The 26,253-nt window shown below is 40.8% G+C and overlaps 1 protein-coding gene across 10 annotated transcripts; it reads left to right on the top strand.

The window, feature by feature from the left end:
- Window positions 1-1,822: 1,822 nt before the first annotated feature.
- C20H5orf34 (chromosome 20 C5orf34 homolog) lies at window positions 1,823-25,781 on the top strand. Of its 10 annotated transcripts, none has more exons than XM_045138943.1 (14): window positions 1,823-1,928; window positions 4,241-4,523; window positions 4,661-4,750; window positions 7,156-7,790; window positions 9,800-9,898; window positions 11,682-11,805; window positions 15,389-15,480; window positions 16,499-16,568; window positions 17,113-17,283; window positions 19,949-20,043; window positions 21,762-21,857; window positions 22,952-22,992; window positions 25,029-25,209; window positions 25,500-25,781. In XM_045138943.1, exons 2-14 carry the CDS (start codon window positions 4,329-4,331, stop codon window positions 25,531-25,533), a joined length of 1,923 nt encoding a protein of 640 aa, XP_044994878.1. In that variant the 5' UTR covers window positions 1,823-1,928; window positions 4,241-4,328; the 3' UTR covers window positions 25,534-25,781. The 10 variants fall into 10 exon arrangements, 9 of the variants coding, with proteins under 9 accessions (XP_044994878.1, XP_044994880.1, XP_044994879.1 ...); XM_045138945.1 differs by having other exon boundaries at window positions 1,840-1,928; window positions 4,316-4,523; XM_045138944.1 differs by lacking the exon at window positions 1,823-1,928 and adding an exon at window positions 1,943-2,075.
- Window positions 25,782-26,253: the final 472 nt, after the last annotated feature.

The following is a 26,253-nucleotide window of genomic DNA, read 5'->3' on the forward strand; positions in this document are numbered from 1 at the left end:
TCCCTTCCCTTCGAACTTCCTCAGGATCCTTCAGCTCAGCCTCACTAATGATGGTGCCCCAAGCCCCACAAGTTAGTATATGATTTTGCCAGTTCACAGGCTTGGGGCTAGTAGACTTTAGTTGATTAGACTTCCGCAGATGAAAATGGTTTGAACTCTCACACGGGTGCATCCTGGCAGCCAGAAGTCGTGTTTTTGCTAGGTTTGCACCACTGCACATGGCTGTTCACTTCCACATGGGCTTTTGGCGCAGAGAATCATCTTGTTTGTCTTCAATCCCTTAATTGCTTCATATGAAAAAAAGAAAAGACTTTAAAAGTCTTTTTAAATATACACAATTACATATATGCTCACCCCTCTGTTCTTCCATGCTGCTCATCTGTACTCAATGCTAGTGACCCAACAAGTGCTGGATTTTCCTGTCTCTTACCTTTTCAGGAACTCATGTGATTTTATTTTTAAACCTGACTCTGCATGAACTGTTGAACATGCCATTCTTAACAAATGAGAAAAAAAAATGTTTCTTATTCCACTGTTCATTGGTTAGACCTCTCAAGTGTCCCATTTTTCCCATTTGGTTTTATTGAGGTAGGGTCTTACTCTAGCCCAGGCGAATCTTCATAACTGCAGGTCAGTGTGTAGTCCTAGGCTGGCCGGGCACTCCTCACTACAACCCTACCTCTGCCTCCCAAGTGCTGCGACTAAAGGCTGGCCCTAGATTGTTATTTTTGTTTTGTTTTTCGAGGTAGGTTCACTCTAGCCCAGGATGACCTGAAATTCACTATGTAGTGTCAGGGTGGCCTCGTACTCATGGCGATCCTCCTACCTCTGCCCTCCCAGTGCTGGGATTGAAGGCGTGCACCACTAAGCCCGCGCCCGTTATTTGCAAGGAGAGAGAAAGAACCAGGGCCTCTAGCCACCACAATCAAACTCCAGGTGCATGTGCATCTGGCTTTACATGGGCACTGGGGAATGGAACTCAGGTCTTTAGGCTTTGCAGATAAGCACCTTAACTGCTGAGCCATCTCCAGTTTAGTGGTCTTAAGAGATTTTAAAATCCATTGCTTCCTCCAGAATGATCTGTCACCCTTATGTTTTTCTGTTCTGTAGACCTCTTTCCTCCACAATCATGCTTCAACTAACATGTCTTTCAGCTGATTAAGGGGAAACACTTCCCTTGAACCTCAGAGCTTTAACTTCTGCTTGTACTTGAGTAGCATGAACTTAGCACATAAGGTTTCAGCAGAAACGTTGTCTCAGCCTGCTTGCTATCTTCTCTCAAATTGTTTAATCTCTGGCATTCCTGGCATGTTGGCGGGCCCTCGTAAACGTTTGTTGGCAATAAAGGGTTAGAGAACATTTTCTAGAAGTACCTCAGGAAGAGTTGTCTGCTTTTTTTTTTTTTAACAAGTGTTGAGATTTTTTTTTATTTCTTTAATAACTGCGCTTTTACTAAGTACAATTGCTGCTTAGGCCGAGCGTGGTGGCGAAGGCCTTTAACCCGAGCTCTGGGGAAGCAGAGGTGGGAGGATGGACATGAGTTCCGGGCCAGCCTGGGCCAGAATGAGCCCCTGCCTTGAAAACCTTGCCGCTCGAGTGTTTGAGCCCGCCTGCTAAAGTCCAGGACGGCGGCCGTCGTTCCGGAGCTGCTCCAAGGTGTGAGGGCCTCGGCCAACTACGGCGCACACGCACCGGGTTCCCCCCGGGGAAAGCGGAAGCCGCCCCTGCTTCCTGCCCCGCCCCTTCCGGGGAGCGAGGCGGGACTTCCTGTCCCGCCCCTTCCGGGAAGCGGAGCCGCGCGGGGGCGGGGCTTCCGGGGCCGGCTGGCTCCAGCCGTTCGGGCGGCCTGTGGCCGGGCGTGCTTGTTTGGCTGCCGCTCCGGCCTCGGGGCCTGCTGTGCTTCGCCGAGAAGCGCGCTCCGAGCCGTGGTGAGGCCCCTGCGCGCCGCCCCATGTCGGCCGAAAGCCTCCCGCCGGCGGCGGAATAGGCCTGTGTGTTTCGGGTGGTCAGCGTAATCCGACGTGATGTCGGGGTGGCGAGCGCCCCGGAACGAGAGATGAGGCAGATGTGCCCTTGTGAGAGCTTCGCACCCACCATTTTCTTTCGTATGCTTTTGTTGTCTGATTGCTAAGACGTACTTCAATAAAGCTGCTTAAATTGGGCGGAAAGCAAAGAGCGAAACCTTTTCCTAGTTTGGAGTCAAAATCTTCCAACTCTTACCAGCTAAACACCCGGTAGAGATAGGTATATGTGTACGTACACAGGCATGTGTGCACGTGGGAGATGCGTGGACTATATTTCCACTTATTGGCATGAATATTTGCTGATTTGAAGCAGTTAGTGTGGTCTGACTTGTGGAAAACTACTTGTGAAATGCCAGAGACATACAGGAGAGAGGAAGCTAAAGAGCGATCCTAGACAGCTGTGGGCATATTGAGAGAGGTGCCAGAAAAGGAGATAAAGAAACAAGTTCAAGGGAAACAAAAAGTCGGCAGGGCTGGGCCTGGTGGTGCAAGCATTTAATCCCAGCACTGAGGAGGCAAGAGGTAGGATTGCTGTGAGCTCAAGGCCAGCCTGGGACTATAGAGAGTTCCAGGTCAGTCTGGGCTAGATTCAGACCCTGGCTCGATTTAGGAAAAAAAAAAAACGTTGAAAGGAAAAGTTAGGTGGAGAGATGGCTTAGCGGCTAAGGCACTTGCCTGCAAAGGCAAATGACTCAGGTTCAGTTCCTCAAGACTCGTAAGTCCTACCCTAAGTGGCGCATGTGTCTGGTGTTCCGTCACAGTGGCTAGAGACTCTGTGTGTGTGTGTGTATCTTTCTCTCAAATGAATAATTTAAAAGAAATCGACAGGACTGTGGAGAAAAAGAAGTCACTGGTGCTAATACATTAAGATGCCATTAACTCAAATTGCAAACTCAGGAAGAGCAGGAGTTTAAAAAGTTTTTCTTTTTCATCATTTGATGAATAATGATTGCACCCTTAATATGTGCCTAAATACTGTTTTAGGTGCCAGATACCTAAATTTGTATCAGAGAATGTTCCTACTGTTTCAGTTTATAATCCTAGTGTGAAGAAGAAGCAAGTAAGAGCCAGGCAGGGTGCTACATGCCTTTAATTTGGGAGGGAGGCAGAGGTAGGATCTTTGAGTTAGGGTAAGTTTGAGGCCACTCTGAGACTACATAAGGAATTCCTGGCCAGCCTGGGCTACAAAGAGACCCCACCTCAAACAAAAACAACAACCAAAAAATCCATCTAAAGTGGGTTAACTAAGTATATAATTTACAGAAATTATGCTTCAGGTTGTGGAGATGGCTCAGAAGGTAAAGGTGCTTGCTGGCAAAGCCTATTGGCCATGGTTCAATTCCCCAGTACCCATGTAAAGCCAGATGTGCAAAGTGGTGCATGCCTCTGGAATTTGTTTGTAATGGCAGGAGACCCTGGTGTGCCTTGTCTCTCAAAATAAATTTTAAAACAAGAAATTAAGAGGTAAAACTGAACCCCCCTTTCAGCTCTTGTGCCCATGAGTAATTCTCAGAACACCCTAGAAACAAGCTTTTAGCAGGCAAGTGTGTAGATACGGAGACATGCACCCACAAAACTGGGAAAAGGTGGCTTGTTTAATAAAGCTTGTTTAACCAGAAGCCATAGTCTTTATTTTTTTAATTTTTATTTATTTATTTATTTATTTGAGGAAGAGAGAGCAAGTGAGAGTGGGTATGCCAGGGTCTGTAGCCACTGCAAACAGGTGGTACCTGGCTTACATGGGACCTGGAGAATCGAACCAGGGTCCTTAGACTTTGCAGGCATGGCCTTAACAGCTAAGCCATCTCTCCAGGCAAGTGGTGGTTATCTTGGTGGGAGCATCAGTACTATTTCATACCTGTCTTACCTGTTCTCTAAATAAAAAGGAAAAGCCGTGCTTGGTGGTACACAATTTAATCCTTTAATCCCAGCACTCAGGAGGCAGAGGTAAGATTACCATGAGTTCAAGGCCACCCTGAGACTACATAGTGAATTCCAGGTCAGCCTGAGCTAGAGGAAGACCCTACCTACAAAACAAAACAAAAGAGACCTAGAAATTATAAAGACCTAACTTTGTGGACTGTTTTACAATGGGACAAAGTAGGGATGAAGGCATTTTGTTAGGGAGGTTAATTTTAGATGATTGAAGCATTTGTAGTAAGGTCACTTTCACCAGAAGTGAATGCCGTGGCAGTGTACTTTGCTTGTACTTTTAGAAGACGCATCTGTCGGTCGGCTGGAGCTCTTGCGCACGAAGAGAACGTCTGTGCTTCTGCTTTCATTTTCTTTAGTCTTGTCTCAGCCATGATGGCTGAAGTGCGTATGGTACTGTATGAAGATGACTCCGTGCAAGTACAGTATGCTGATGGCTCCAAATTGCACCTTTCTCCTTGTGGCTCTGAGTTTTTATTTGAAAAGCCACCTCCTGTTTCAACCCATCCTTTAGAACATCCACAGAGAATTCGTCAGCGAACACAGTTTGTTATTAGCACTTACCGAGTAAGTAATATTAAAAAGAACACTTTTTAATATAAAAATATTGTTGAGTTGGGCTAGAAAATATGAGAAGTGATTAGAATTCTGGATTCCTTTCATTCTAAACTGGTTATAAAATCATTTTACATTTCTTTTGACAGGAGCAAGTACAGCGAGCCCTAGATTTCCGAAACTCTGCAGCTACCTGCCCTTTCCTATCTGAAAGCATCATACCTTCTGAAAGAAAAAAGGTGATTTTTAACTGCTGTTTTTATATTTGAGGACAGATAATTACAAACGGGTAGTTTACTATTTAGGTTGTTTTTGGTTCAGAGTTCCAGGGGCATCATCCATGGTGAGGAGGCTCCACCATGGCTGGCCTGTGCCGCCACAGAGCACAGAGAGGCGTGCTTCTAAGGCTCCCGCAGTGACCCGTTGGCAGTGGCTTATGTTTTTAAACTAAGATCTTCGCCCCTCTGCTGAGAGGGGACTGGACCGCAAACGTACCCACGTCACCAGTGGGTGTTGCACTGCTGTGTAGCCAGGAGGCCGCAGGGGCAGGGCTTGGGCAGCTGGGGTCGGCTGGGGTCTGGAGGGAGGCTCCACAGCTGAGGCGTTTACCTAGAAAGCCTGACACCTGGGTTTGATTCCGCAGGACTGCGTGTAAAGCCCGCGTGGGCCCATGTTCTCTCCCTCCCTCTGTCCCCTCTCTTCTCTGCCCTCTCTGCTTGCAAATAAATAGATATATATGTGTGTGTGTATAATATAATATAATGTGTGTATATAATATAATATATATGTTTAAGTTATAAGCTGTAGTTGAGAGCTTTTTCCCCATTGTGCTGCTTGGGTAATTGCAATCATTGAAATTGTGTAGTTTGCTGCTGATGCTGTAGTGTGCTCATTGGACAGTGTAGAACATTTGTTAACTGTCATTACAAACCAGGTTTGCCATTAAATATATAATACCTTTAATTTTAGTACCATAACCTACATAGCACTAAACTTCAGTGGCTTTCCTGGCAATAATTTTTGTAACATTAAAGTTTCATACAGTTGAAATGTTAAAGTATTAGCAAAATAAATTTCTGTAAGTTAAAACTTACAGAATACTTGGTCTTTATATCTTAGTATAAAAAAATAGCATTGATTTACCATTGAGAATTGAGGATTATTTTTGTTTGATTTTTGAGGAAGGATGTCGCTCTAGCCCAGGCTCACCTGGAATTCACTCTATAGTTTCAGGGTGACCTCATCCTCTTCCTCTGCCTCCCAAGTGCTGGAATTAAAGTTCTGTGCCACCATGCCCAGCTCCTTTAAATTATTTTAAATTACTAGTTAAGCCACTTGGAATTTATTTCAGTTAATGGTGTGCAGAGCTCCATTTGGAGTAGGTACTTTGTGTCATTTTTTAGTTCATGTGATAGCCTCTAGCATAGCGTTTCCCAGATCCAGCCTAGTAGTTCCAGTGCCACTTATTAAATAATTCTCAGTTTTCTCCTTTGCTTTGAGAAGCATGTTTGCACACATGACATTTTAAGATATGAGAAGTCTGTTTTTGTATTTTCTGTGTTTCCTAGTAATTGTTAAGCTAGTACCATACCATCTGAGCCTGAGTGCTTTTAATTTAGTTATCACAGCACAAGTTTCCCTTCATTTCTGTTCCTTCTCAGAGTAAACTTTTGGGATAAGGGGTCTTCAAATTCATTTACTCCTAATTCCATTATGTTTTGTAATCCTAAAAATGCTCAGCATTAAATATAATCAAAAGATATTTTCGGCCAGGCGTGGTGGCGCACGTCTTTAATCCCAGCACTTGGGAGGCAGAGGTAGGAGGATTGCTGTGAGCTCGAGGCCACCCTGAGACGACATAGTGAATTCCAAGTCAGCCTGGACTAGAGTGAGACCCTACATCAAAAAACCAATACCAAAACAAAACAAAAAGATATTTTCATTTCATTTTTTTCTCTCATTTATGAATATGTTTCTTTTTATATTGTTTTTTCTAAGAGAAATAAGTTTTTGGTTTATGTAAGGTATGCACACCCTGGACATAAAAGTGTGAAGGCCAGAGGAAAGATGGTGGGTGTCTTCCATCACTCTTCTGCATTATTTCCCTTAGAATCTCTGGATGAACATGGAACTTGCCAGTTTTCAGTTAGACTGTCTGACCAACGAACCCCAGTGATCCTCCTGATTGCCACCTTCAGCACTAGGCTGTAGGCATATGTGGCCATGTCTGGCTTTTTATATGGGTCCTGGGGATCAAATTTAGGTCCTTCTACCTGCACAGTGAGCACACTTACTCAATTCACCATCTCTCCAGTTCCAAGGAGAGATAATAGTAATCAGAATTCTCTGGAAAACCTTTTTCATCTCTGTGGGTAGTAGGAACACAAGAATGTAAGGACTAGCCAGGTGTGGTGGCACATACCTTTAATCCCAGCACTCAGGAGGCAGAGGTAGGAGGATCGCTGTGAGTTCAAGGCCACCCTGAGACAACAGTGAATTCAGGTCAGCCTGGGCTAGAGTGAGTCCCTACCTCGAAAAGCCAAAAAAAAAAGAATGTAAGGACTACTTTAAATATCAGAAGTATGGAAAAATTGACCATTAACAGTAAATAACATGTATTTCTTTGTTATCTCCCTTAATTCAGCGTATCTTCATTGATTTCTCAGAAGTGAGATGGCCCAGTCTTGATACAGATGAGAGAATGACATGTTTGGAGAACGGCACTGTGAAGATAACATCTTTAGATGGTCATGCATACCTTTGCCTGCCTAAATCTCAGCATGAATTTACGGTCCACTTTTTGTGTAAAGTGAGCCAGAAGCCAGAATCAACTGCAGTATTGTCAGAAAAAAATCATCAGCCCCCCAAAGACAAAGCCAGCAAAATCTGTGTGCATGGAAATTTATCAGGACAAAGGCTAGAGAATAAGGAAAACAAACTTCATTACCAGGTCTTGCAATCAAGAAAAGGTTTTGAGAAGATAAGTTGTGTGATTGGAATTGAAGGGAGTGAGAAGCTGTCTTCACCCGGCCCGAAGAGCAGATGTGTATATACGTGGGTAAAGCAGCGCTGGCCTGTGGGCTCCTGTCCAGGGCCATGGAAATACCCCTTGTCTTTAGCACTTCGTTTCCATAACAGAATTAGCATTATTTCAAAAAGCACTGTGGATTACCTCACGAGCAGGATTTTAACTTCTGATGCTTCTGAAGTAACAGGAAGTGAGGCTTCTGTTCTTCCCAAGGCCCTGTTACTTAGCTGTCCTGCCCCACACCTGCACAGGTAATGGAAGAATGGCTTACGATCAGAAAGCTTTAGCAAGAACCAGTCTTGCTAAGTAAACTCAGTATAATTTTCTTCCTAAATCATCTGATACTATTCATAAGATAAATACATTTAATTGATTGAAATTTTTGTGTTTGGTGGGTAGTAAGCAATTTCCCTAACACAGGTGTTTCTTACGTCCTTTACTCTGTCTGTGCACTGAATATTTGGAGAGGCTAAGTCCACACTAGGTACTTTGTAAGTTCAGTGAGTGTGGAGGTAAGACAGAGCCACTGCTGTGAGTGATGGGAGGTGCAGGAGGCTACACAGGGTTCTCTGAGAGGTGAAAGGAGACCTGTCGCTGCTCACTGGAGCCTGTAACCTAGCATGCTGGAATGTGTGGATCTGACAAAATTTCCCTTATGGATTATTTCCTTCATACCAGCCTCCAAGATTAACCCTGCTTGGGTTAACTGACTAGCTATGTTTGGGGTTTTTGTTTGTTTGCTTGCTTTTTTAAAGAAAGAGTGAGTGAGCACTGGGTTGCCTTTTGAGTCATCCCAGAGGTCACCACCATCTGAAAAGAGAAGTTTCTCAAACAAAAGTGAGAGTAGCATTAATGCATGGGTATGAACAGTAAGAGAAGGGTTTACTGGGCAGTCTGGTAAGCATTTAACCAGACACCAGCAGGTATTACACCCTTAAGGCTCTCACGACTTTCCCTGTCTTAGTTTCTCAGTGTCAGGGATGTATTCCCTCCTGTGGAGCGGGCCTCCAGTCCAACTAGTGTGCAGTTTGTTTCCCCCATAACAGACTTGCCACTATTGCACCTGTTGGCTCAGTTGGCCTCCTGGCCAAATTTAAGGCTTGCAGTGTCCACTGTTGTTTCTCTCCCCTGATGACTTCTCTCACCCATAGGGCTGCATGTGGTGTAGCTTTTCCTAGCTTTCTCTCAGCTGGTCTACCCATGTATGTACCCATGTTCAGTACCTTCCCTTACTCTACACAGTGATTACTGTTAACAACTGTGTCAGACAGGAGTCTCCACTGGGGTATAATACATGTCTGTTTTGGGGGGGGGGGATGCTGGGGCGTGTATTCCCAATGTGGAAAGAAAGCAGTGTCTGGCCTACCATTGAAATTTAAAGATTAGTAAAATTTTAATTTCTCTAACTGTTTCTGAGGTCTAGTAATGAGGTTATTGATAAACTAAAAAGATGCATAAAAAAATAAGACTTGGGCTAAAGAGCTGGCTTAGCAGTTAAGGCATTTGGCTACAAAGCCTAATCACGTTTGATTCCCTAGTACCCACATAAAGCCAGGTGCACAAAGTGGCACAAGTTTGTCTGCAGTGGCTGGAGGCCTTAGCATTGCCCATATTCATTCATTCATTCTCTCCACAAATAAATAAAGTATAAAAAATAATTATTGGGGCTGGAGAGATGGTTTAGCAGTTAAGCGCTTTCCTGTGAAGCCTCAGGACCCTGGTTGGAGGCTTGATTGCCCAGGACCCACGTAAGCCAGATGCACAAGGTTGCGCATGCATCGGGAGTTCGTTTGCAGTGGCTGGAGGCCCTGAAGTGCCCATTCTCTCTCTCTGCCTCTTTCTTTCTCTGACACTCTCAAATACATAAAAACAAAAAAAAATTATTATAAAGTAAAGTATAAAAAAATATAATACATGTTCATATTATCTTTGAATGAGTTAGGCAGGAAATAAATGTTATTATAGTGGTACTGTTTTGTTGACTTTTTTAAAAAAATATTTTATTTTTATTTATTTATTTATTTGACAGAGAAAGAGGTGAGAGAATGGGTGTGCCAGGGCTCCAGCCACTGCAAACGAACTCCAGACACATGCACCCCCTTGTACATCTGGCTAACTGGGTCCTGGGGAATCGAACCTGCGTCCTTTGGCTTTACAGGCAAATGCCCTAACCTCTAAGCCATCCCTCCATCCCTGTTTTGTTGACTTTTAATGTCATTTTGAGCAACCAGAGTTAATACCTGTCTTTTATCCTTTACAGGTGGAATTTTTGTGATTCACTTGTACAGATGCAGTCTAATGAAGATTATTCCTATCCTGAACTAATAAAAATGGTTTGGGTTAAGGGTATTACCTATAGGTAAGGTACTTCTTTCGGAATAGGGTTGTTTATGAACTCAAAAAAGAAATACAACTAGACTAGCTGACAGACTCTTATGCGAGGGCAGTTTTGTTTGGCCACCTGGGCTGTTGTTTTGTCCTGGATTTTACAGGTCTCATAACTGGTTTTATTAGTACTTGTAAAGTCTTGTAATTTACATTTGCCATGTACACAAGCCAGTAAGGGATCAGTTTTCCTAGTGAGTGTAATATCTGAGTCAATTTATTTAGGATATTCTAGTAAGTGTTAGTAGGCCTAGTTATATGAATAAATCATGGAATAAAGTTGTTTACTAAGTGCAGAATTAGAGAAAATGTTGGACATCCTATGGCAGATTGAGTGCAGGGACACACTTGTTTAGAGGCTGGTCTGTGCCTGCCTAGCCCCACAACAGGTTCCTGTCTAGTGACGAGCACAGCACTGTCCAGATTGAGAGCTGGCAGTTCTAAACGGGTTTGGCTGGGAGGAGACTTCCTTTTCCTGAACAAAGACGCATCCCCTGCCTTCTGACAATGTGTGTGTGTGTGTGTGTGTGTGTGTTCCAGTTTTGTACAATGTATGCCTAATACCTGGTCTTCACCTGACTGCCACCCATGTAACTGGTCGCTTGTTACGGATGGCGTCTTACACAGATATTACTCCTGTCTGTCAGGCACTGATTAGCTTTATCTATTAATTGAGTTTATTTTGAGCTCCCATTAAGTGCTGTCTTTAACTATGAAATAGGTATTGTTTGGGTGACTGGTAGGGGCCAGCCCTTGTAATTGGCAGTAGAGATACCAAGACAGAGTATCTGAGATCTAGAAGGTCTAAGCTTAGTTGTTAAAATAAACATATAAACCACTTTGTCTTTTGCAAATAAAGTTAATATGGTTGGGTTTGGTTCATAATGCAAAATTATCCATGTCCTTGGAATTTTTTTTAACTTTCTTATCGACAGCCTTCATAATTATAGACAATAAACCATGATAATTTTCTCCTTTCCCTCACTTTCCCCTTCACAAATCCATTCTTCATTATATTTCCTCCCTCTCTCAGTTAGTCTCTCTTTTCCAAGGGTCCATTGAGGAAGAGCTAGTGGAAAGAATGTAAGAATCTAAGAAAGGTGTGGTGGTTTGATTTAGGTGTCCCCCATAAATTTAGGTGTTCTGAATGTTAGGTTCCAAGCTGATGGGAATTTGGGGATTAACACCTCCTAGAGGCAGTATATTGTTGGGGGTGAGCTTAAGGGTATTATAGCTAGTGTCCCCTTGCCAATGTTTGGCACACTCTCCTGTTGCTATTGTCCACCTTATGTTGGCCAGGGGGTGATGTCTATCCTCTGCTCATGTCATCATTTTCCCCTGCCATGATAGAGCTTCCCCTTGAGTCTGTAAGCCAAAATGAATACTTTTTTCCCAAAAGCTGTTCTTGGTCAGGTGATTTCTGCCAGCAATGCGAACCTGACTGTAGCAGAAGGGTAGGAGTGCTTACAGTGTAATCATTCAGACACGAATTGGCCTCAATATCCATGACCTCACAGTACCAAGTACTACCTTCACAAGACCCTTATAATAGGAGCGAAGAATTCCATCAAGCTGGTCGTGGTGGTGCATGCATTTAATCCTAGCACTTGGGAAGCAGAGGTAGGAGGATTGCTACCCTAAGACTGCATAGGGAATTCCAGGTCAGCCTGGGCTAGAGTGAGACCCTACCTTAAAAAGAAAAAAAGATAATGACATCAAAATAATATAATAAATGAATGCTTGTTTGTCTATCTTAGACTCACCCATGGAAACATTAACTCAATAGAGGTTTACCCTGGAGATGGGTCAGTTTTCAAATCAGAAGGAACCTATTTTGGTAACTATTTTACATATTATTCAAGTCAAGAAGGATCACAAGAGGTAAGCAAACTATGAAAATGCAAGTCTGGAGCCGGGCATGGTGGTACACATCTTTAATCCCAGCACTTGGTAGACAGAGGTCAGATTGCCATGAGTTTGAGGCTACCTCAAGACTACATAGTGAGTTCACAGGTTAGCCTGGGCTAGAGTGAAGCCCCACCTCAATAAAAGAAAGAAAAAGAAAATGCCAATCTGGGTATGTAGCTCTTTCTAAACTCAGTATGTGTGAGAAATAACACTGTTGACATAACATTGCTTCCTACTCTTTATTCTGGAGAATTAATATAACCTTGCTATCAGCATTGACACGTGACTGAATTTTTATACTAAAGAAGCATATCATGGGGTAAAAGCATGAGCATTTGAGAGAAAACACAGACTTCCAGATCAGTTTTGCATTTGTGGCAGACTGCTGTGGACTTTATTAGTTAGACCTCTGTTTGTAACATATACACTCTTGTAGTGGAGTTTGAAAGGGAAACGCAGGGAGGGAGGGAGTTACCATGGGATATTGTTTACCGTCATGGAAGTTGTTAATTATAAAAACAAACAAAACATACACTCTTCTCATGTGCTTGTGCAAAAAGATTGAGAAATAAACAGCTGACTTTTGGGGACAAAGTTTTTTGCTCCTTTAATTCATAAGTTCATGATGAATTAAAGAACTAAATGTAAGAAACATCTTTTTTTTCCTTCTTTTTTTGGGGGGGGCAGTGGGTTTGTTAGAAACAACTTCTTAATTGTTAAAAGAAAATATTAAGAATAAGGCTTATAATCTTTGAGTGAAGAAGATCTTTGCAAGTACAATACAGAGAAACAATACAAAAGGAAAGTTTAGCGAACATGACATTTTCAAATTTTCATTAGATTTAAATATTTGAAACATAACAAATTAGTTAAAGCCAAAAAGAAATTGAAGGCTAGAAGAAAATACTCCACACTAAATCAGTAATAAAAAGACCAAAAACAAACAACAAAAATCTAATTTAAAAAAAGGAGCATGGAATTAGAATAGTTAAGCCTTAAAAAGGGCAATCTAAAGAAAAGGGATAATTTTTATTTATTTGCAAGCAAAGGGACACAGAGAGAGAAGAGGTGTGCCAGAGCCTCTAGGCACTGCAGACAGACTCCAGATGCATGTCCTACTGTGCACCTGGCTTTATGTGGGTATGGGGGAATTGAACTCAGTTCCTTAAGTTTTGTAGGCAAGCACCTTAACCTCTGTGCCATCTCTCCAGCTCAAAACATAAATTTTTTAAAAGTTTTTTCTTTTTGCTTTTTTTCCTCAATTTTTTTTTTGATGCTGAATTTGTTTGTTTGTTTTTTTTTTTGATTTTTTTTAAAATTTTTATTAACATTTTCCATGATTATAAAAAAATATCCCATGGTAATACCCTCCCTCCCCCACCCCACACTTTCCCCTTTGAAATTCCATTCTCCATCATATCCCCTCCCCATCTCAATCATTCTACTTATATATATACAATACCAACCTATTAAGTACCCTCCTCCTTCCTTTCTCTTCCCTTTATGTCTCCTTTTTAACTTACTGGCCTCTGCTACTGAGTTTTTTCCTTCTTACACAGAAGCCCAATCATCTGCAGCTAGGATCCACATATGAGGGAGAACATGTGGCACTTGGCTCTCTGGGCCTGGGTTACCTCACTTATTATAATCCTTTCTAAGTCCATCCATTTTTCTGCAAATTTCATAACTTCATTTTTCTTTACCGCTGAGTAGAACTCCATTGTATAAATGTGCCATATCTTCATTATCCAATCATCAGTTGAGGGACATCTAGGCCGGTTCCATTTCCCAGCTATTATAAATTGAGCAGCAATAAACATGGTTGAGCACGTACTTCTAAGGAAATGAGATGAGTCCTTAGGATATATGCCTAGGAGTGCTATATCTGGATCAATGTTTAGCTGTTTTAGGAACCTCCACAGTGATTTCCACAAAGGCTGGACCAGAGTGCATTCCCACCAGCAGTGTAGAAGGGTTTCTCTTTTTCCACATCCCTTCCAACATTTATGATCATTTGCAAAACATAATTTTTTTTTTTAAATTGGCCTCTGGAATAGCTTTTATTTATTTATTTATTTATTTTTTTTTTTTTTTTTTTTGGTTTTTCGAGGTAGGGTCTCACTCTGGCTCAGGCTGACCTGGAATTTACTATGTAATCTCAGGGTGGCCTCGAACTCTTGGCGATCCTCCTACCTCTGCCTCCCGAGTGCTGGGATTAAAGGCGTGCGCCACCACGCCCGGCCAAAACATAATTTTTAAAAACTTGTTTATTAGCTTTATTACTTGTATCAGGGAATGCAATTTAAAATAACAAAACATCTTTCAGTTACCAAAAACTAAACAAATTGATAATACATTTGATATGGTGGTATATTCCTGTAATCCAGTACTTTGGTGGCACAGGTAAGAGGATGGTGAGTTTTGGCCAACCTGGCAACACAGCAAAATCCTGCCCTCCCCCCAAAAAGAATAAAGAATACAATCCAACGTATCTGAACAGCCTGCACAGCATGTAGTCAGTAGGTGGCAGAGCTGCATTGTCTGAGGCCATCTCTGTCACTCATGGAAAGAGCTTGCATGAGCTGTCCTCTCTGGTGCAGATCGGATCTCTACTCATTCCTGCAGCTTCAAGTTCCTACTCAGACATTAGACATTGGCATTTCTTTTTCAGAGTTATTTCCCGGAATACTTGAGGTAAGTATGTAAAGTGCACAGCATTGCATGTACCACATGGCATCTGCCTCAGACATGAGACTCACTATGGCCAAAGCTGGCCTCAGACTCACAGTGGTCCTCTTGCCTCAGCCACCTGAGTGCTAGGATTAAAGGCAGAGCCACCACACCTGGCTCTAAAATGGGGTTGTGGGGTTTTTTGTTTGGTTGGTTGTTTTTCTTATTTTGCGGTTCTTTGAGGTTTGGTTTTGTTGTTAGGCAGGGTTCCCTCTAACCCAGGCTGACCTGAAGCTCACTCTGTAGCCAGGCTGGCCTTGAGCTCATGGTGCTTTGAGGTTTGTTTTTGTTGTTAGGCAGGGTTTCCCTCTAACCCAGGCTGACCTGAAGCTCACTTTGTAGCCAGGCTGGCCTTGAGCTCATGGTGTCCCCTCCTCAACTTCCTAAATGCTGGGATTAAAGGCGTAAGCCCCCACACCTGGCCGTAAAAGATTTTAAGCCTTTTATTTTTGGTCTAAAGGGGGAAACATGTTTAATGTAATTTCCTTGGTAATATATAGTAGTGTTATTTTGGTCATTCTGTTTATTATAGCTAAGATCTAAATTGAGCGGTTACAGGGTATCCGAATGTAAGTGGCAAGGCGTGGTGGCACACACCTTTAATCCCAGCCCTTGGGAGGCAGAGGTAGAAGGATCACTGTAAGTTTGAGGCCAGCCTGGGACTTCCCTTAAAATGTACAAGCTTTATGGATTTTTGGATTGTTTCAATAACTACTTGCCCTGTCAGTATGTATATACTGCAACAAAACAAAAAAGTAGCTAAGTCGTAAGTGCCAAAAGTTATTATTGAGATTTTTTTCTTCTTTCATTTTAAACTAATTTTCAGGAAGACGAGAAAACTTATTCAGTAAATAATCTTCCTCCAGACAGACCAGGAAGTCTTTTCTCTGTCTGTTCTCTGATAAAAGAGGCAACTAGGTAAGTTTATCACATTCAGATGAATCAACTATTACATATCTGCATTCCTGCATACATTTCCTTTTGTTTAAGAATAAGATTATGAACTGGTGGCACAATGGAAATGGATGTCTTTGGTAATAATCTGCTGAAAAATAAGGTAATCTGTTCCATTTGAAACTTAAGTATGGAGAAGCTTCCACACTGGTGGGCAAGTGCCAAGAGGAGGTAAGGGCTCTTTCTGTAGGTGAGGGTTAGAATTGATGTGGTTTGCTTCAGGTAAAGTTGGGGAATTGATAGCTTGGAAATTTTATTCCTGCTTTATTTTTAGAGTGAAATGAATGGGTGCCACAGTAAAATGTTGATTGGTTCTTTAGTTCATGTTTTAAGTTCTCTTGATTTATCTGTGGTACCCAGAACAATGAAAAGCACATTGTTGAATTAAATAACTGATATATTCAATTATTTTTTTGGTATTTATTTATTTTTAATACTTTATTTATTTGAAAGAGAAAGAGGCAGATAGAAAGGGAGAGAATAGGCACAACACTGGAAACAAACTCCAGATGCATATGTCACTTTGTACGTTACACTGGTCCTGGAGAATTAAAGCTGGGTCCTTAGGCTTTGCAGGCAAACGCCTTAACCGCCCAGCCATCTCTCCAGCCCTAAATTATTTGTTTTTATAAAGTTATGTGTAAACAATTTCCCAAATTAATAAATAGAGTGGAATTTTAACTTGATATATCTACAAATAGTTGACATTATGCTAAACATTTCAGACCTGTGAATCTATCGCCTCATTTAAAGGACCACCTGCAAATTCTATGGAAATAGCTGTAGCTAGATGAGATCAGGAGGGAAGCAACAGTAGTTCCCATCTGACGGCTTGGGAATTTCTGGAAGAGATGAGTTCCCAACACATATCAGGGAAGTGAGTTACTTGACATCTAAAATGTTACATGCCATTAAGGATGTTGCTAAAATGGGAAGATGTCATTATTTGCAAGCATTTAAGGAGTGTTTTTTATGTTCACAGAATTCTTGAATATTGTGCCAAAATGAGGCTTTCTCTAAGCCACAACTATCGTTTATGCTGCTGGAAAGTGGTATGCTCTGTTGCACTTTCATTATGTCTTTTTAAACTTTTACGTATGCACTTTTATTAATTTTTTATAATATATATTGTGTGTGTAGGTGTGTGTTTTATGTGAGTACTGGGTCCTCATGCTTGCAAGGCAGGTACTTTACCTGCTGATCCCCAGCCCTGTTTTTGTTTTTAATGGGGGGGGCCGTTGATTAGACTTGAAATATGCAAAGATGTAATCAACATAAACCATGATAAGATAGTTTTATATTTATATAGCTGTAACAGAAAATTGTCTAATAATGACATAAAGACCATAATTTTCAGACATTGATTTAATTGCAGATCTATATGTTACCATGATTCCTAATTTTCAGTGAAAAGTTCAGAAAGTTATTACTTAATCTTCTTGTAAGGTAGGCAGCTGTAGCTAGCCACTTCTTGGAAGGTTAACATATACATGAGAATTCTACAGTACTAGACCTGTGAATCCGGATCTTATGTGGCCTCAGAATTCAATAATAATCATTCAGCCCTTTTTAATGGATAGCTCTTTTGTGCTGTAGCAACCTGGGATACGTGACAGCAATATACTGCCTGTGCTTTTGAAAGAATCTCTCATACCCAGTGTGGGAAGATTACTTGCCTACTCTGATGACAAAGTGCATGCTGTCTTTTTAGATGGCATTACCCTAACACTAAATTGGAATTTCAGCTCCTTGAGTGAAAAAAGACAGGTGAGTATATGTCAAAATGAAGTTAATTTTTGTAAAAGGTGCTACTTGGTCTTTGTTCATTTTTAATTTTATTTATTCAAAAGGAGAAAAAGATGGGCCTAAGTTTCTCAAATGGACGCCATGACAGGCTTCAGAGTCCTCAGTAGGCCTAAGTTTCTGTTTCCTGGAAAGATGTAAGGGTGGGTTTAACAGTTCCTGGAAACTGATTATGCCTTAAGATAAGTTTAATTCCCCTAGCTCCAGCGCCAACCTTACCAGTTAAACTGATTGTCCCATACATTCCTGAAGTCATGAGACATTCCTGTAGTCATAGATGAGCTCAATTCCTATAGCTCCAGCCCGCCAACTTTGCCCGCCAAAATCCTAAACCAACCGGAAGAGTACACTGTTTAAATCAACCAATTATGTACCCATCCCCTTCTTCTATGTTCAAATCCATGTACCCATCCCTTTTTTCTATGTTCAGATCCCTATAAAAACCCTACCCTCCCACTACTCGGGGCTCTTGTACGGATCCACTGCGGTGGTAAAGTCAAGAGATGAGCTTAAGCCCGAATTAAAAGCTCCTTGCCCTTGGGGGGAAAAAAAAAGGAGAAAAAGAGAATGAGTGTACCAGCTGCCTTGCCACTGTGAATGAACTCCAGATGCCTGCACCACTTTGTGCATATGATTAAGTGATTGCTGGGAAATTGAACCCAGGCCATCAGGGGTTCAAGCAAGCATATTGAGTTGCTGAGCCATTTATCTAGCACAAAATGAAATTATTATTATTCTTTTAAAATATTTTATTTAAGAGAGAGAAAGAGGCAGAGAGATAAAGGGCTCACCAGGACCTCTATCTACTGCAAACAAACTCCAGATGCATATACCACCTTGTGTATCTGGCTGATACGGATCGTGGGGAATCAAACCTGGGTCCTTTGGCTTTATAGGCAAGTGCTATAACCGCTAAACCATTTTTCCAGCCCAAAGTTTATTTTATGTATGGTAATATATATTGAAGCATTTTTTAAAATATATTTTATGCCAGCCGTGGTGGTGCACACCTTTAATCCCAGCACTCTGGAAGCGGAGGTAGGAGGATTGCCGTGAGTTCAAGGCCACCCTGAGACTACCTAGTGAATTCCAAGTCAGCCTGGGCTAGAGTGAGACCCTACCTTGAAAAAGCAAAAAACAAACAAACAAACAAAAATACATTTTATTTATGTACTTAGAGAGAATGGGTGCACTAGGGCCTCTAGCTACCGCAAACGAACTCCAGACACATGTGCCATCTTGCACATCTCACTTACATGGGTACTGAAGAGTCAAACCTGGGTTGTTATGCTTTATAGGCAAGCACCTTAACCACTAAGTCATCTCTCTAGACCTATTGAAGTATTTTCAACTGATACAAAAATTGTACACATTTATGGATACCATTGTGATGTTGTGATACATACATAAATTGTATGCTTGTTAACATGAAGATGAGCATTGTCTATCTAAACCATTTGTCATTTCCTTGTAGTTAAAACACTCAAAATTCTAGTTTTGGGCTAGGTGATGGCTGAGAAATTAAAAGGTGCTAATTTGCAGAGCCTTCCTGCTGGGTTAGCTCCCCAATACCCACAAAAAGCCACATGCACAGTGTGGCACGTGTGTGAAAAGACTTCCTGCTGGGTTAACTCCCCAATACCCACATAAAGCCAGATGCACAGAGTGGCACGTGTATGGAAAGAAGCCCTGATATGCCCATGCTTGTTTATTTTCTCTCTCTCTCTGTCTCTGTACTGTTTTCTACTTTTTTTTGAAATGCATAGTATGTTATCCTTAGCTATAGCCTATTACCTGTACTCTGAAATATATTTTGTTGGTTATTTGCTGATGGAAAAGTACTATAGTATCTCTGGTTATTAAGTATAATACTTAGATATACATATATGCAATATAATATTAATAATATAATAAACATAATATCTGTCAAGATATCTGGCTTTACTGATCTCATTAGATTTCCTAGCAAAAATCAGAACAGTGTAGCAGATAGCCACTTTTATAAACACAGTACTTATACTAAAAGGGATTAATATTTTTCTTATTTTATTTTTATTTAGTTGTAAGGAGATATAGAAAGAGAGAATGGGTGCCCAGTGGCTGCAGACGAATTCCAGATGCATATGGAATCGAACTCAAGTAATTAGGCTTTTCAGGCAAGCACTCCAAAAGGCTAACATTCTCTCTAGTCCAGGGATTTCAGTATTTTTAATCTCTGATAACTGTATATATGATAGCCAAATAATACCCATAACCCATGTAATATATGCTCAAGTTGTCAAATTTTTAATGATTTATCTGCTACTTTTTTTGAAATTAATAATGAAATTCGAGGAGATTGCTTATGTTTTAGTTTTTAGTTCTAGAATGATAAAACTTAATCTTGGGCTTGAGAACTGGCTTAGCAGTTAAGGCATTTGCCTGCAAAGCTAAAGAACCCAGGTTCAGTTCCCCAGGACTTCCGTAAGCCAGATGCACAAAGTAGCACAAGCATCTAGAGTGTGTTTGCAGTGGCTGGGGGCCTTGGCGCACCCATTCTCTCTTATCTGATATTCTCTCTCTCCCTCTCTCAAATAAATAAATAAATAAAAATAGTCATTTAAGAAAAAATGTCTCCTTGCTTCTTAAGGTAAATCAAGGCCTCAACTTAGGCTGGTGTAGATTAACTTTTCCTGATGGACAAGATCAGTTCATTAAGATTGAGCACCCTGGGATGTATGAAAGGTACTGGAAAGCAGTTTCAAAGATTGTTTTCAGGTTGTGGATGTAGCTTGGTGAGGCACTTGCCTCAAACGTGCAAGGCCTTGGGTTTGATCACCACCTCACATGCACACAGAGTTATTCTCATACTTTAATTAACAGAGTAAACATTATTATATGTAAGTTTCATTTTTCCAGATCTCAGGGTTTTATTTTGCAGGGACATTTAACATAACTAGATAAATAGAGTTAGCTTTAATAATTTGTGTCCAAGTGGTTGAAGTGGAAAAAATGAAATTTGCTGATGATTCCTTAGATAGTGAAGATTTTTGAAATCAATTTCTATTTACTTTTTATCTTTAACTTAATTTGCTACTAGCTGCAGTAAGTCAGCTTGTGGTGGTCTTGACATTTAAGTGGTTTTACTTGAGAATGACCACAAAACTGTTTATTTGACATTGTTTGAATTTATTTTTCTGTTGGATTTTCAAGTTTGGGTCTAAATGCTCCAGCATTTAATTGCTATTTTGAGCAATTTATCTCAAAAAGATAATGTCCTGGGCTAAAGAGAGAGATTACTGGTTAAGGTATGTGCCTGTGAGACCTAAGGACTCAGGTTTGATTCTCCAGGACCCACGTAAGTCAGATGCACAAAGTGGCACATGCATCTGGAGTTCATTTGCAGTGTCTAGGGGCCCTGACACACCCATTCTCTCTGTATCTGCCTCTTTCTCTCTCTCAAGTAAATATTTTTTTTTTTTTTTTTTTTTTTTTTGGTTTTTTGAGGTAAGGTCTCACTCTGGTCCAGGCTGACCTGGAATTAACTCTGTAGTCTCAGGGTGGCCTTGAACTCATGGCGATCCTCCTACCTCTGCCTCCCAAGTGCTGGGATTAAAGGCGTGCGCCACCACGCCCGGCTTCAAGTAAATATTTTTTTAAAAAGATGTCCTTAGCAAATATTTGTTACACTATCTATTTTAGCCAGTGATTTCAATTATTTATTTTGTTAAACTTGTTACATTTTGGTTATTTATTAAGTTATATATATCATTATACATGGATATATGTGTATGTATATATGCTTGTATATGCACTAATGGGTATTTTAAGGTTTATATTTTATAAGTAAATGCTTACATAGACTGACAATATTTTTATTATAAAAGCCTAAGGAAATGCATTACTTTGGAAAACTAGAAAGGAGAAGTTAAACATTTTAATTTGAGCATTTAAAAAATATTTAATTTATTTAATTAACTATTTGAAAGAGAGAGAGAGAAGGGCAGATAGAGAATGGTTGTGCCAGGACCTCTAGCCACTGCCAATTCCAGACTTACTCACTGCAGTAGAGTTTTTTCTTTATCCTTTTCTCTAAATTGTCTTAATTTTTACATTTTTGTTAGGCTGTTGAAAGCATCCAAATTGGTTTTCTAGTATTTTTACAAGTTTTATTGGAATTATTTTTATTTTATTTATTTATTTGAGAGAGAAAGAAAAACAAAGAGGCGGAAAGAAAGAGAGAATGGTGCCCCTAGGCCTCTGGCCAGTGCACACGAATACCATATGCATGCTCCACCTTTTGCATCTGGCTTATGTGGGTACTGGGGAATCGAACTTGGGTCCTTAAGACTCACAGGCAAACACCTTAACCACTTAGCCATCTCTCCAAGTCTGTTGTTATCATTAATACATTATAATTGTACAATTATTATCAAATAATTATTTTAATGTGTTTATTCTAGATATGTGACAACAGTAACATCCTGGTGCCGAAGAGTGACCCAGACTAATTCAAGACAGACACCAACACATCTGCCATCTGTTCTCAAAGAAAACTGGTATTTGTGTGTTTTTTTAAAATTTGTGTGTAGATTAGATAACTAATATGTAAAATTTATCAAGTGGGGAACTCGGAAACTCCCTACCCCCAAAACACCCCATAGTTTTAAATCTCTTTAGCCCTTGAAATGTTTTGCTTTTTAGTACTTTTACTTGTTTGCAAGGGGGGGAAAGAAGAGCAAGTAAATATGCCATGGCCTCCTGCCGCTGCAAACCAACTCTACACGCGCCCTGCCCTGTGCATTTGGCCTTACCACTATTAGCTTATTGACTCAACTTTCTAACAGATTGAATAGAGACTAATTTCTACAGGTATCAAGAAGCTGTATTACTATTTGTCGTTGCATGCCTCCACTCTAACTTGATAGGAAAGCAGAGCGTGTTACACGCTCAGGGCTCTGCTGGAGTGTGTGTCTTCATATGGTCTCTCTATGTCAAACACGAGGAGAGCTTATGTTCAAATGCCAACCTTTTCTGCTTAAGAAACGAAGAAGAAATTTGTTAGACTTTCACATCGAACTTAATCCAACCAAGTAAAATCTTGGACTCCTAAACTATCTGATCACTTCCATATAAAATAAAGCCTTCCCCAAATTAATTGACAAATCAACAGGAAATACAGAAAGTTAAGAAAAGATACTTTTTCTTCCAGGAGACAATCTAGATGGGATGGTCGGAAAATTAGGTAGTTCTAGAGGGACGTTACAGCTAAGTTTATAATAGGCATAGGCCTGTATAACTTTAAAGGAGAGATCATTTCTTTTGCAGAGGATGTGTTTTTAGTGGGGTTTTGTATGAATAACCTTTATGGGGGAAAGTAGAAGGTATGGCACATGAGTACCAGGAAGGCCCATTGTCTTCAGATAATAACACTTAATCACAGAGGCCTTGAATTCAGAAGTTAACTCACTTTCCTTTGAAAGCACTCAGTAAATATCTGAGTCATGTTGGTTTGTTGCTAACGCTAATATAAAGAGGATCTTGTGGTGCGGCAGTCTACCCCAGGGCCTTACACAGGCTAGTGTACTTTCTTGAGTGTAAAAGGACAGGACAGCTGACAGCTATCATGGTCTGCTTCCTTTACCTTGCACAGGTCTGTTGCTTCTGAACTGGAAAAGATACAGAAATTCACCTGTATCCTTTAAATGGAATGCATTGCGCTGCATAATCACTCTCCAGTCTAGGCTTAATTAATGACTGTACTTTATGAATATTAATCCATACTTACATATAGGTGAGTCATAAAATGTGTAAAATGTTTTCTTGTTTATGGAGCATTAGCATTTGTACTTTTCATTGGGTTTAAATGGGTCAAGAAAGAACAAACTTGGGTTAAGGTCTCCTAATGAGACTTTTTTTCTTTTTTTTTTTAATTTTTTATTTATTTATTTGAGAGCGACAGACACAGAGAGAAAGACAGGTAGAGGGAGATAGAGAGAATGGGCGCGCCAGGGCTTCCAGCCTCTGCAAACGAACTCCAGACGCGTGCACCCCCCTTGTGCATCTGGGGAACCGAGCCTCGAACCGGGGTCCTTAGGCTTCACAGGCAAGTGCTTAACTGCTATGCCATCTCTCCAGCCCGAGACTTTTTTCCTTAATATAATTATATTCTGAATTGTAACTGTTGGGTACGTTTTGTTTTTATGAAATCTAACCTCTTATCCTATACACTGTCACCTCAGTTATATGAATTTGTTCTCATATGACTTTTCTTTAACAGATGACAAGTTTCTTTTTATTGTAGACAGATCTTTATTTTTTCTTTTTTGAGGCAAGCCCAACAGACTGCCCCCATTTTTTCCCCCATGTGAGAGAGAGAATTGGTGTGCCAGGGCCTCCGGCCACTGTAAGTGAACTTCAGATGTGACCTTGTGGCACATGTCGACCTTGCATCACCTTGTGTGTCTGGCTTACATGGGACCTGGGGAGTCGAACGTGGATTTTTAGGCTTTGCAGGCAAGTGCCTTAGCCACTAAGCCATCTCTCCAGCCCATAGATATTTTTTATTTGTGTGCACGTCCCCACGTGTAACAGGAACTTGCTGCTGCAAATGAAAACCAGTTTGCACCATTTTCCATGTCGTCCTGCAGGCTGGGCAAGCAAGCACTTGTAGCTGCTGAACCATCTTCCCAGGCCCTGGCAGATCTTTATTTTTTATGTTGTTTTCTTTTAACTGCAAAAGAGCAAGTGTGTGTGGAAACAAAATTTGGCATGCCAGGGCCTCCAGCCAGTGTAATAGAACTCCGTATGTGTGCACCACATAGTGCACATGTGCAGCATTGCACACTGTTGTCACCTCGTGTCTGGCATATGAGGTACCTGGAGTCGACCATGGGTCCTTAGGCTTTGCAGGCAAGCGCCCTAACCATTAAGCCATCTCTCCAGCCCATGACATACCTTTAAATTAGGAAGGACATTACACTGATGGTTTATATCCTTTTTTATTTTAATAACAAGTGGAGAAAACAAGAAATTTATTGAAATTTAAATTCTTATATTTCCTACCTACTCCCAAGCCTCCATCCAGATACTCAAGCACACATGGCTTTTTCCTTTGTCCCATTCTGATAGACTGTAATTAATTTCTTCATCCATAGACTTCAAAGATTCTAAAAATCCCAACTCTATTATGAATTCGAGAGATTTTCCTTACAATTGAGACATACTGTTTCGTACGAAGACCAGCCTTCCTGAAGTATTTGCAAGCTGACAGAGAGAGCACCAGGACTGCCAGCCACTGTAGCGAACTCCAGGTGCCGGCGCCACTTTGTGCATCTGGCTTACGTGGGTCCTGGAGAATCGAACCTGGGCCCTTAGGCTCTGAAGACAAGTGCCTTAACTGCTAAGCCATCTCTTCAGCCCAGGGCCAGCCTTTCTTAAAATACAAAACCGTCTTTGTGTGTGTGCATACATGAGCACCATATAATGAAGAATGTGGGGCTGGAGAGATGGCTTAGTGGTTAAGGCGCTTGCCTGTGAAGCCTAAGGACCCAAGTTCAATTCTCCAGGTCCCACATAAACCAGATACACAAGGTGGCACATGCATCTGGAGTTCATTTGCAGTGGCTAGAGGCCTTGGTGTCCCATTCTCTCTCTCTCTCTCTCTCTACCTCTGTCTCAAATAAAGATAAATTTTAAAATGTGGAGAAAAGTTCCTTAACTAAACTCAGTGCTGCTAGAAAATAGTGGTATCCTCAACCCAGATTTTAACAAAAAAGAGCAATGTTCTGATGACTGTAATCCAAGATCTTCAGAAACCTTAGAAATTAATGAAAAGAGTGTGTCAGCAGCATTGAACAAAACTTCTAAAATCCTTCAAGATATTGACTGTCTACTATCAACCTCCAAAAAGTAAAGAATGGAATTACTATGTGATTGAATTTAAGGCTATCGTTTCAAATGACTGGTATAAAATTACTAGTAAAGAAATTGTATATATTCTGTAGTGATCTTGTAGAACTGATATTTAACTGTAAAATTTAAAATATATTTTATTAATAAAGACTTAAAATTATTTCGTTTCTTGCAACTGATGTATGATAAAATTTACAAGTTTATATTTTTTGCTGTTTTTATCTTGTACTACCATTAAGTGTATTACTATGTACAATTGTACATTTGTTATTTACTCTCAACAACAGAACTACAAAAAGAGAAACAGATCCCAAAAAATGACAGCACTGCAACCTAAGGATCTCCCACTTTAGCGGACTTGTTTTATTTAAATTGCATCATGAATCAGGTACACTTTCATCTCCTGCGAACCTACGAGAAGACTTGCTGCAACGGGTGTGAAGTTAAAAAGAGAAACAGAGTGAGCTGGAGAAATGCTTGCAAAGCCAAAAGACCCAGGTTCGATTCTCCAGGATCCACGTAAGCCAGATGCAGAAGGGGCACATGCATCTGGAGTTCTTTTCCAGTGGCTACAGGCCCTGACATTCTCTCTCTGCCTCTCTTTCTCTGCTTGCAAATAAATAAAAGAGAAACAGATGTGCTAAAAGTGCTATTTATTACAGCTTTATGAACAGAACAAAATCACATCTAAAAAACCTACAGGAAATTTTGTTGCTTTCTATAGTAGATCAGGCTATTTACATAAAAGAAACAGGAAACATCTGAAACAGGAAATGAGAAAGATTAGGAGTGCTGAGTTTATCAGGCTGGGTCCTTTTTGGCTTCTCTGCACTCCTTCGCAGTAAGGTCTCACGAGAACTTTATGGGGTCTCCACAACTACCTGACTAGTTCTCCCAACTCTAGTCCATCAGCTTCCTTGTCCAACAAACTTGGCCTGGCACATTGATCATTCAGCATTGGTTGTATAAATGAATTGGTGCCTTTAGTCAGACTGACAAAAGAGAACACAATTTTATTCATCATTGGTTTGCAGGAAACCT

This window comes from Jaculus jaculus, chromosome 20, assembly GCF_020740685.1.
Source record: "Jaculus jaculus isolate mJacJac1 chromosome 20, mJacJac1.mat.Y.cur, whole genome shotgun sequence".
Lineage (NCBI taxonomy): Eukaryota > Metazoa > Chordata > Mammalia > Rodentia > Dipodidae > Jaculus > Jaculus jaculus.

Excerpts from the sequence above, each read along its gene's own strand:
- C20H5orf34 (XM_045138942.1), top strand. The coding sequence starts at position 4,164 with ATGATTGAAGCATTTGTAGTAAGGTCACTTTCACCAGAAGTGAATGCC. Across the intron at positions 11,806-15,388 it reads GTCAAGAAGGATCACAAGAG|GAAGACGAGAAAACTTATTC; the intron begins GTAAGCAAACTA and ends ACTAATTTTCAG. Across the intron at positions 21,858-22,951 it reads TCTGTTCTCAAAGAAAACTG|GTCTGTTGCTTCTGAACTGG; the intron begins GTATTTGTGTGT and ends TACCTTGCACAG.